This window comes from Trichophyton rubrum (genome assembly GCF_000151425.1).
Source record: "Trichophyton rubrum CBS 118892 genomic scaffold supercont2.15, whole genome shotgun sequence".
NCBI classification, from domain to species: Eukaryota; Fungi; Ascomycota; class Eurotiomycetes; order Onygenales; family Arthrodermataceae; genus Trichophyton; species Trichophyton rubrum.
In genome coordinates, this window is record NW_003456414.1 from 176033 (window position 1) to 187014 (window position 10982).

The 10982-nt window shown below is 48.7% G+C and overlaps 4 protein-coding genes across 4 annotated transcripts; 1 reads left to right on the top strand and 3 right to left on the bottom strand.

Moving 5' to 3' along the window:
* Positions 1 to 166: 166 nt before the first annotated feature.
* TERG_12696 (uncharacterized protein) lies at positions 167 to 553 on the top strand (the record flags this gene model as incomplete). The annotated part of the gene is made up of 1 exon (XM_047751619.1): positions 167 to 553. One exon carries the CDS (start codon positions 167 to 169, stop codon positions 551 to 553), a length of 387 nt encoding a protein of 128 aa, XP_047607564.1.
* An 808-nt stretch (positions 554 to 1361) lies between these two features.
* On the bottom strand, positions 1362 to 3989 carry TERG_08516 (uncharacterized protein; the record flags this gene model as incomplete). Its single annotated transcript, XM_003230992.1, has 3 exons — positions 1362 to 3297; positions 3407 to 3759; positions 3876 to 3989. The coding sequence occupies 3 exons, from the start codon at positions 3987 to 3989 to the stop codon at positions 1362 to 1364; spliced, it is 2403 nt and encodes an 800-aa protein (XP_003231040.1).
* A 551-nt stretch (positions 3990 to 4540) lies between these two features.
* On the bottom strand, positions 4541 to 7061 carry TERG_08517 (uncharacterized protein; the record flags this gene model as incomplete). Its single annotated transcript, XM_003230993.1, has 2 exons — positions 4541 to 6840; positions 6974 to 7061. 2 exons carry the CDS (start codon positions 7059 to 7061, stop codon positions 4541 to 4543), a joined length of 2388 nt encoding a protein of 795 aa, XP_003231041.1.
* A 645-nt stretch (positions 7062 to 7706) lies between these two features.
* On the bottom strand, positions 7707 to 9212 carry TERG_08518 (uncharacterized protein; the record flags this gene model as incomplete). The annotated part of the gene is made up of 2 exons (XM_003230994.2): positions 7707 to 8112; positions 8174 to 9212. The coding sequence occupies 2 exons, from the start codon at positions 9210 to 9212 to the stop codon at positions 7889 to 7891; spliced, it is 1263 nt and encodes a 420-aa protein (XP_003231042.1). The 3' UTR covers positions 7707 to 7888.
* Between the last annotated feature and the right edge of the window lie 1770 nt (positions 9213 to 10982).

The following is a 10982-nucleotide window of genomic DNA, read 5'->3' on the forward strand; positions in this document are numbered from 1 at the left end:
ACAATGACTACCGTTGGCACAAAACCATACCAACGGAACCCCGAGCACCTCTGGCTTTTCATTCGACAACCACCACCCAACCTCAGCCCCTCCAACGTCTCATCATGACCCCCTAGCCAACATTCCCGTCCAACCCATCAACTCCTCCAACATCAACGTCTCTTTCATGCCTCCTCCCCCTTCCGTGTATTACAACTACTACGACCCTAGCTCAACCTCACCCAAGATGGAAATGGATGAATCCTCTTCCACCGTTGCACCCTCAGCTATCAACACGAGCGCCCCAAGCGGCAATAACACACAAGCAAATTCAAACAGCATGTCGGACTGGTTTGCCCTCCCACTCGATCAGTTCTTCAACAGCTCTACCGCAGGAGTTGACCAGGGCCTCGGAGGTACCGGCCCAATGGTGGGCGAATTCGACATGTTGGAAGTCCTGCTCAAAGAGCAATATACTGGCGACAACAATGCAAACGGTACTAGCACTAATGGACAGGCCCCTGTTGCTGCCGTTGCTACAAATGGTGGTGGGATGACGTCTCATTTCCTGTAACGATTTCCCTTGCTATCTACTTTCTCATTCTTACCCCTCCTAGATGTTTACTACAAGGATTTGTTAGCACGACAGATTTATTTCTATATTATTTCCCCCTCTTTTTTACCAGGTGGATAGCCCGGGGAATGGTAGACTCGGGGTTTTGGTTCTTGATCTTATTAACCTTTACGCCGCTTGGGAGCTCTCTGTTCGATTTATGTCTATATGTCCTGCCTGTATATATTGTCATGTCTGCCCCTTTTATCATCCAGTCTATATGAGTTGGCCTTCCTGTCCCCTTTGTCCCGTTCCTTACGGCTGTTTTATATGCAAGCTGATATCAAGTGATAATCTCGCCCTTTTGGATGCCTTTCCAGATCAGGGTTTGTCTATAGTTTTTTTAGTCGTATATATATGTGATGAATGTTAACCTGTATATCAAACGTTTTTTTTTTTTTTTGCTTGGCTTCCTTCCCCTGAATGTGCTTTGTGAAGCGAGCTGTATGTGGCCCTGCCCAGCAATACTATCTCCCTCCAACTTCCCGTCTCCCCCTTGCAACCAGCAGTAACGTATCAGGTACTCCATACTACCCCCGAAATCGAGGAATATGACTTCAGGAAAAAGTTTGAGATATTTTGAAATTAACCAAAACACGAAGTAATTTCAAGTAATTTCTTACAAATACATGCAGCGTCTATCATAAATATTGTTTTTCGCACTAAAAAAATCCAAAAAATTTTGGGGGGTATAGAACAAGAAATATAGACAATAACAGTGGTGACATAAGTCATGAAACGAGGAGGTATAACAAGCCAGATTATTACCTCAAATCTCCTGAACATCAAGTCCCCATATCTCCCAATGTTTCAAGACATCCCAACCCACACGTTTGACGTGTCTTTTCCACACAAAGGGTTGGTCTGCGTTGCCTCTTATCTGCGTGAAGCAGTCATTTAGACTCTGCCGCAGGTTTTCGGGTATCTGGGCAAATAATTGCTCATCCAAAAAAGATAGAGCAGGGAAGGTGGGCGTCTCATTCCCACTTGTAGTATTCTCGGGAGCATTGAAGTGTCCAGAGCTTATATTTGAACCAGCCGAAGGGGGATGTTGTTGCTGCTTTTTCGCTGTGGGTTCCATTATTGGCGTATATGCTTCTCCTCCAGGGGGCGGAAGAAGAGCTGATGAATTCTGTTGGCTATTATATTTCCGCTTGCCTAGCGGATTTCGGTTTTCTAGTGGAGAACTTATAGGTTGTGGCTGTTGTGTTGGCCATGATGGTAAGTTGGAGCTATCAGGTCCATAATTTTCTGGCCTCATCATGGGGGGATTCCTCAGGATTGAAGGTATATGGCCATTTGTACCCGAATTAGACACGCCAACTGGGGTGTGTGGTTTTGTTCCATTGCCATTTGATATATCACCAGAAGCTGGTAGAGTTTGGCTACTAGTTGGAGCCGACTCTTTGTATAATCCGCCGATTTGCCAGGCCTTCCAGCCTATACCGACTATCTTGATATTGTTGTAAATTGGGTCAGCGAGGTGCAGCGAAAGGGTTTGTATATGGAAAGAGTCGTCAATGTCAACCAGCCTCGCAAGATCCCGTGAATCAGATGGAGGAAGAAGTGATAGATCAGGCCGCGGAAAACAGTTTGGCTTGTGAGGACGGTTGACTATATTACTGTTGATTCCAGATTGCCCTAGTCCACATGTGCGAACGTTACCTGTAGGTGTTGTACTCCTTAGGTCATTATCCTGCAGTGTTGGTATTAGAATCCGGAGCGCTTCAAGTTTCTTCAAGAATGGAAGTACAATCCCCATTACTTCAAGGCTATTCCCATCGACAGCTATTGCAAGCTGCTCTAGGTTCGGGCAAGCATGAACCAGCTTGACAACCAGTGGTACTGGCATATTCATTCGCGCAGGAAGGAGTAGTCGTTTTAGTGTAGCACCATGAACTGAAATAATCGTAGACACTTGCATTTCTCTTAGGGATGCTCGTGAAGTTGATGGTTGTATACCAGGTCCAGGCGGTGTTGGATGGTTCTGCTGGTATTCGGGGCCCATGGGTTGGTTACCACCACTTGGGTGGGCTGTAGAAGGGGATGGCGGGTATGAGACGCCTGGCCTTGAATTGTTGACATAGTCTATTGGTTCTCGCAAGGGGTTGACAAAGTATAAATTTTCAAGGGGGCTAAGCTGGTGTAAGAAATCTATGCCCCGTTTCTCTACACGATCAACTCGAAATGTCTTTAGCATCGACATTTCTTCCCGAGGCCCTGGTGCCGGCCAACTTGCCTCAACAAAGGTCATGGCAGCGTTATCGCTGGAATTGGTGAGCATGGTAATCTCTTCAAGAGAACTATGGGTGACTCCGGGTCCTGATTTCCCTGGATGAAGTGCAAAGAAGTTCTGAAATGCTATCTTTTTCAGTCGTAATGGTGATTTCGCCGAAATACACCTTCGGAAGTAATCAGAGAGAGCAACGCTCGGCTCCTGAGATTCCCGCATTCGGGGAGACCAGTGCATTCTTAGATCACACAGCTTTTTGCTGCCAAATAGTAGTAGAGAGATATCATCCGGATAACAAAGAGGATCTATGTCTGTGACCTTGAGGACGCGTAGGTTTGGCATAGGAGGAATGATAGTCGTAGGTCTAGGATGTCGACTCGACGGGAACCGAAGTGTCAAGGACTGAAGGTTCTGAAGCTGCGCAAGTCCCTGACATACAGTCTCCAGTGCTTTCGTATTACTTATTTCCCAACTGTGTAATGCGTGAAAGCTATTAGCTAAATGTATCTTTCAAAATGTGTAGCGGGCTTACTCGAGTGTGAAAAACATAGGTTGTGTATAAAGCAGTGGCAACCGCATACCTGAAGCTCTCTAACCCAACCATTTTGTCAATAGCAGCTCGAACACAGATATTCAACATCATTGACGAGTCCGGGACTCGTCCAACTCGAGCATGTTCTTCCAACCCGTCTTCTCGCCATTCGCCGCGCAGTGTTATTGATCGAACAAGTGGCGCTACATTACGGGTGACCAGCGCATTCAGTCCCATTGAAAATGGGCTCGCACTTCCATATCCCTCAGGCAGATCATCCTCGTTATATCGTATCTGGCCGTAGGAGGTAAGGGTGAGGTTTTTGTAAAGCTGTGGGAGGGCCATGTAATTCAGCACACGACAAGTGCGGCAGAGCCGCGCGAGGTCATCAACATCGTCAAGCTAGGAGAGATAACAACATTGGCCGGGAGATCTGAGCTAGAGAATAGCTACATGATATGCGAAACAGGCCCTTCAGCTCTCCGTCCTTTCCTTCTTGCGGCTACGAGGGTACATACGTTGGATACTATCAACGCGATTAGATTCAACGGCAGCCTCATCAGCCCCGGGCCCCTCACGGGCAGCTCATGGCTGACGCCAGCACCAAACATGTGGGGATTGACATTCGACATCGATCGAGGTGTTCATTGAAGGTGGTTTATCATTTCTATTAATGCCGGCGTTGAATCGACGGATTTGAAGCGCAGTCGGAAACAGTGTTGAAGCTTTCGAAGTTTGGCTAACGTCAGCGAACATTCGGATATGCTTTTCCTTGCATGCGTTTTCTGCAAGGCTATGAAAACACTAAGAATAACGTGGGCTTTTCTGGGCATAAACGAGCCGCTGTATCACCGCAGCCGTTCTGCAAAGAAGCATGTCGTTCTACGGAACGCTACTGGCATGTAAAAGCTTCTCGGGACTCGATTTAGTTGATATTTGCATGAATTGGTGAGCGTTCTGCATCTAGAGATTACTATAGGAGAGAACAAAGGTAAGAATGAATGTACACGAAGGTGGTCATAATGAAGATAGGCCGTCAAGTTTTCTCTTTTGAACGCATCCCAAAAAAGACGAAGAAGAAAATGACGGGGAAAACAACGAGATAAAGGAATGGTAACATAGATTTCCAGAAATTACTCCGCGCTAAAATGAACAGGTTATATGTTCCAAGTGAGTCGACATCCTATCTGATGTCAAGGTCTGATGACGAGTGTTGCCGTGTTGTTGATGTAGCTGCTCCGGTATGTGACCGGGAATCGGGTGGCTCCGGCGGTTGCTGGCTTGAATGAGAGCTGGATGTGCTTTCAGTCGTTTCAGAATGGTCATGTTGCTCCCGGTCATCTTGACATCGTGGAGAATCTGACATAACGTCCTGTTCATCTTCCTCATCTTCTTCAAACATTATGTGTTGAACATGCCTTGGATCCATATGGGTGGCATTTTTTCCCGGGTCCCGTGAATTCGCACCTTGTGGTGGAGATGAAATCAGTGGAGATGGTGTCCCTTGTTCGGTAAGAGCGTGCGGATTAGGACTTGAGTTCGTTGGGCTGCTGAAAAAGGGACGGCCAGGCTCATCCACACCTGGAGTTGACCACGTAATGGCTGATCGTGACCGGGCTGGAATCACCATGACAGGTAGCGGCGTTTCTATCCTTTTCCGTTCGCCGGGCGACTCACCCCATCGGAAGCGTGAATTAGGGGTTGTAGAATCTTCCCTCGGGTTTGTTTGCGCTCGTTCCCGCTTGCTCTTTGCCGGTATAACGGTGACAGGGAGGATTGGAGGCTCCATATCACGCTTCTCAGACGAGCTTATCCAGTCTCGGTGAAGATGTGATGCTACCATGCTCAATGCTGGGGGGAATTTCCATCGACTCTCACGCTCTTCGGAGAGGCCTGTAGCTAAAGTAGCAGTGGCAGCCATTCCTTCCTCTGCCTGTGCTGTTGCAACCTCCTGTGGTGGCGATCCACGTCTTCGTTTAAAAGGATTGACAGCGTTAAGCCAGCCTATGCCTATTTTCCGGGAAGGAACTGGGGTAATTATGTCACTTTGACCCATAGGAAGTGTGGTCTGTTTGGTTAAATCCGCGGAACCCCTCCTTTCAACTTGTCCTGTCCGTGTTAGATCAGAGTTAGAGGCCAACGGTGTGCCCACGGAGTGATATCGGACACAATAGAGCGTGCTTGTAGCGCTAGTTGTATTCTCCCGGCTAACTGGGCTGGCCACAGCAGGAGGTGGAGCCGTCTCGACAACCTGAGTTGCCTCGATATCTGAAGGGGTGTTTTCTGTCTTGCGTCTTTTTCGTTCATGAATATGAGGAGATCGGGGACGCTGTCGGTTCCGCGGCCGAAATGGGTTGTGTGATAGTATCCCGAGGCGCCCCCAGGCTGGACCGCGCCTAAATCCTCCATCATTTCCACCACGACGAGATGAACCGGCCACTTCTGATGGAGTTACGTCAAGCATTTCATCTCCGTCAAAAATCTCACGCCCCAAGATACCATCCTTCCGTTCCTCACGCTCCAGCGCCTCGATTCTTTCAACCCATTCCCAAACCACCACGCTCGCTGCTGCTGCACCCACCCAGCGAATGTATTCACCCCAGCCAGCAATATTAGGCTGAGAAACGTCCAAGATAAAGAAAGCAACGGGTATCAAAAGTGCAAGCAAAGACAACAACGCAACGAGGCAGATATTCTGCATCTTGGGATGAAAGAAAGCAAACCTATGCTTGGAAAGTGAGTAGAAAACGACCCAAGCTGCATAGAGCATGCTAAGGGCCAGTTCGAATAGGTAGTTGAGAGCAGGGACTGCATCACGAAGTTTTCCGGGATGGACTATTGTGGTCCCCGGATGTACAAAGTTGTTAAGGATGCTGAATATGGTGTCAAGCACAATAAGTGCAAATCCCACCCATTTGATGACGACTTTTTCTTTGTGTCGTGGGAACAGCCGAATTAATGTCTGGACTTGCGCGAGCCAGAGAAACGTGCTTGATATGACACGTATAATACGCAATTCAAGGCCGTTGACAACCTCATTCGTGAGAGCTGTGGAGTCCATGTATCCCATTTCATACTGTTTTTTCGCAACCGCAAATGAGTCCGCGGTAGCAATCGTAAGTGATATCGCAACTGTCAATGCTGCTATCTTCTGCAGCCATGGCCTCCCACCCACACCGATGACTGAACTGCTGCCATATGACCCGCTGATCATGCCATGCCGACCGAGGAAGCCTCCGCCACGGCCTCCTATAAAAAAAGTACGGGGAGTGATGAAAAGTATGATGGAGAGGACGTAAGCTAGCACCGTCGCGGTTGCAATAGCATACATCTGCGGTGAGGTCGAGGCGTAGAAATGCTCGCGGACATCCACGATCGTTGACGGGTCGTATGTTTCTGGTTCGACAACGGTGGTACAGGACGGCTCAAAGACGGCATCTTGACTCAGAACGACGGAAAATGTATCATTGAAGACAAGAGTGCCTAGATTTTTATCAAAGAGAGACAACCCCGGATTAGTACTGATGTGTCCTCTCCTCTGCCTGGAAGAACGCGTGTGTGTGCCGCTCCACTTCACCATGGCATGATATGAAACGAGATAGAGGGTATATCTTACCTCCTTTCCCCAGGGTCAACGGGCTACATGGGTGCCTTGAGCCGTTGAACTTCCCTTGCTGGATCTGCCAGCCATAATTTGAAGGCATGGTGCCCGGGTACCTGGGCTATCCGAAGAGTTATTCGTGAAGGCTGCCATTCAAACAACGGTTGTTCCTCCCAACATGACAGCCGTGAAACACGCAAAGGACCGGGGCGAAGAGCTTGAGCGGAACCTCGCCGGTCAGCAGCGAGTCGAAGGGGTCAAACTTGTTCGAGGTGAAAACCGTTAGCGGTCGCTCCGTCGGTCCTGCGCCGTACAGGGTCGTATGCACCAGGAGATCAGCGGGTGCGATAATGATAAATGCAGAGTCCGACAGCGGCCGTCGTGATCGTCTTTCTGGTCGGTTTGTCTCGCCGCCGCTGCTGCGTGAAGGCAGGAGCGAGTCTTCTAAGGTCGTTGGCTTCCCTTTTCGGCCTTGTCGCCCGCCGCTTTCTCTGATTGGCCAAGCAACGCCAATAAAAGCCAAGTTTAAAGAAGCACGTGCAAAGTGGATCTGCTTAGTCATTTATCTATTAAGCTTTTTATGCCAAGACGAGCCTATTTTTGGTGAAGCGACGCAGGCGGGACGAAAAGGGGGCCAAAGGAGGCTGTTTGTTTATATTTTTTTGGAGGCTGCGGCGAGCGCTAGCCATGGAGTAAGTAGTACTCTGTTGAGGCGCCCGAGACGCGTAAATTGGACCTGGCTAAACGGCCCACACAAAACATTACTGTACATAGTAAAAATAGGTATATATATGTGTGCGTGTGCGCGTGTATGCTTAAGAGTATCACCACTCTGTTGAACGAAGGAAAGGAAAGGGGGAAAAAAGAAAATGGAAAAGGGGTATATAAGGACCGGGACATGGAGGGAATCATATGAGACATTATCAACTTTTATCGTGGGGGCGGGCTGAATGTCATCTGCCCAGGAGCGACGTAAGGTGCGCTGACAGTGTTACCGCCAGTGCGAGAAGATTCCTCACGGGTTTTGATTTCTCGCTCGTCTTGTATGAGAGTACAACAAGTACAGCACGAAGCTCGGACACAGTCGGACATGATTCCGCCAGGGATACCATAGGCCCGTCTTATCCGCGTATGCTGTATGGTTGCCAGTAGCCCTATTTACATTAGACATATATATCTACAGCGAACGGGGATGTGAGAGGAGGAGTAGCCTACATTGACATCCGCATAATAGAGCCATGGCAGTGCATGATGCATTGCAGGACTCATATCCAAGCATATTAGTCGGGTCTTGCCGTTTTGATTTTCTTGAAAGGCGGTGCTGCGTTCGTCCATATAGAATGCACGGGCACCACAGACCCAAGCAGCAGATACCTATATCCGAGCATGCGCAAAGTCCATTTGTCCAGCTTCCACCCTTGACGCTTTGTTGGGGGTGGAAGGCTTGGCCGGGGGCATGGCATTGTATGTCTGGAACGGCAGATATACTTCTGCCGTTCATCCTCTGAGGCCCTGAATGTGAGGCATAAGTTGGGGCGGGTGACTGCGGTGCTAAAGGGTTGCTGTCAGGGACAATTGCGGCCTCCTCTGCCTGTCGCTCCCTAGCTTCTGCTTCCGGATTTTGCTTTACCGGCAATGGGCCGGGAGACTTAGGAACTGCCATAGGGGAATGAGGGACTACTCCATGTTGTTGCTCTTGTAGGTGTTGATGCTGCTGTAGGAAATGCTGCTGATGTTGGTACTCTTGTTCCCTCTGATGTTGTTCTTCCTGCTGTCGTGGCTGCTGTTGTTGAAGGTATTTTTGCTCTTGGACTTGGTGTATCTGGCGTTGGTTTGGCGGTGGAGTGGTACTATCGGCAAATGGGGCGAATTGGGCAGGGTGTTCAGAAAGTGGAGGTGGAGATACGTGAGTGTAGATGTTATTCACATAATCGGCATCGTTTCTATTATTCGACACCGTCGATATTGATTCATCCACTATCTTATCGCCATCGGGCGACACATACGAAAACGGACGGTGGTTACCCGGCTGGTTGGGTTGTGAATGAGATTGTTGGTTTGTCTGCTCAGAGGGAGCAGTGTGACGGGGGTTATCAGGCGAGGAAAATGTTGGCCCTTGTAGAGCGACTGGAGTGTGAAGGTACGAGTAAGGCCTTTGTTCCGGCTGTTGTAGATGTTGCTGCTGGTGTTGCTGGGGGTAAAGATGGGGAGGATAATGTGGCGCATTGCCATAGTACGGCGGATGGTTCGACATTGTTGGTAGTGTGTCGAACTAATTCCGGCGAAAGATAGAAAACGAGTCACTCATGAGCATCTAGATAATGCCACCTGTGGCCCTATACCTGCAACAAAAGGGGCGGGGAGGGGAGTCCTTCAATGGAGGTTGCGCAAGCGGATGATCTGGTAATTTCTGCGCTGGCGTTGCCTTGGGATGCACGAACCCGTTCAGCTCGTCAGTGGCAGCCTGATGCGGGTGTAAATAGTTGGATATCCGAAGGATCAAAGTCGTGGATTAGCCTGCTCTGCAACGTTGTGTCGATAAACACTCGTCTTCCCAGGCGCAGGGTAATATGGTGGAAAACGAGTATTGCCAGGAGCAGTGAGATTATATTCAAAATCCATCATGAACATCAACGGGGGCGGCGCTTAGCCCTGCTCGTATTGGACGAAAACATCTCTCAATAGCAGAACAAGGGGCCCCGGGAGCTTCGGAGGAGAAATGGGGGTGACGGAGACTGCTGTGCTTATACACTGCAGGAAGCTGACCTGTCTGGACGAATAGCCAGGCGCCTCAGACGAAAAAGCGACCCGACTGCTCGGTTGAAGCCCCCCCGATGCCCTGCGGTTCGAGTGTGATACCATGGTGATCGGGCCTGTGATGCTGCCCCTTGGCTCTGTGGACAAATAATATCGAGCGATTCGCCCTGGCGCTGCAACCAGGATGCGGCCAGCCTCCGCCCAACGCCTCGAGCCTTGGAAATGCGGTCTTGACTGGCTGCCGGCGATGATGAGGAACTGCCAGTTTCAGACTAGTTTGAAGAGACTCCGTTGTTCATTGGCGGTTGTATGAAGAAATGCACAACAAGGGCGCAACGCATTTGTACAGATTGGTTTCGTCGGCCTGTTGCATGTTTTGACCTCAGCGGGTGTCCTAACACACTCACCGCTTCAAAATAGGTAAAACAACGGAGGAGGAACTAGTCCTATCGGCCCGTGAGCGGGTGACCTACGGAGTCCATGTCTTGTCTCTCCACATGGGCGCTTCGAGAGACGAGGAACACGGCTAAATTGCAGTCAGGATATGTAGCTTAGTCAGCTTGCACCTAGTTTTATATTCGGTGCTACAAGGCTTACTCCGGACCTCTTCACGTTTAGGTTGTATCAGCGGCGGGCCCTTATCAGAGCACCACAGGCAGAAAGAGCTCCAAGACAACGCCAACTAACCAACCAGTTAATGAGTTAACGAGTTGCGACGGGTTCCTACCAAAAGATAAGGCCCCCACCCTCTCCAGATTATCTAACTACTCTGTACCAATTCAAATACCAGCAAGAGCTTGTTTAAGCGCAATAGCCTATATAAATTCATACCATATCGAGGCATGTTTGGCCTTCGAGATACCCGGACGACTACACTTGGAATTGTCAAAACTATGTCGTTGGCCTTCTTGGGGAATTGGGGGCTCGGGGCCTGCTTAAGGCTGGTTAGAAGACGGGAGCGGACGCTATTAAGGCGAGCATAGATAACTAGGGTTTAGATACTATTCTAATATTCAATTCGAAGACTTTTAGTATATAAATATATAAGAACTATAGAAGATATTCTATTTCTGCATTACTTGTGAAGTTGTGATAAATATTTGGATCCATTGATATGTTTAAGGATTATAATGGTTCAGAATCAAGCGTTGGTTTGTAGTAGAATGTTCACTTTCTATAGAGAGGAGAATAATATTAAGGGTAGTATTCTATATATTTACTAGACTAACTATAGACTTCTATAATTATATTAGTATATTTGAGAATT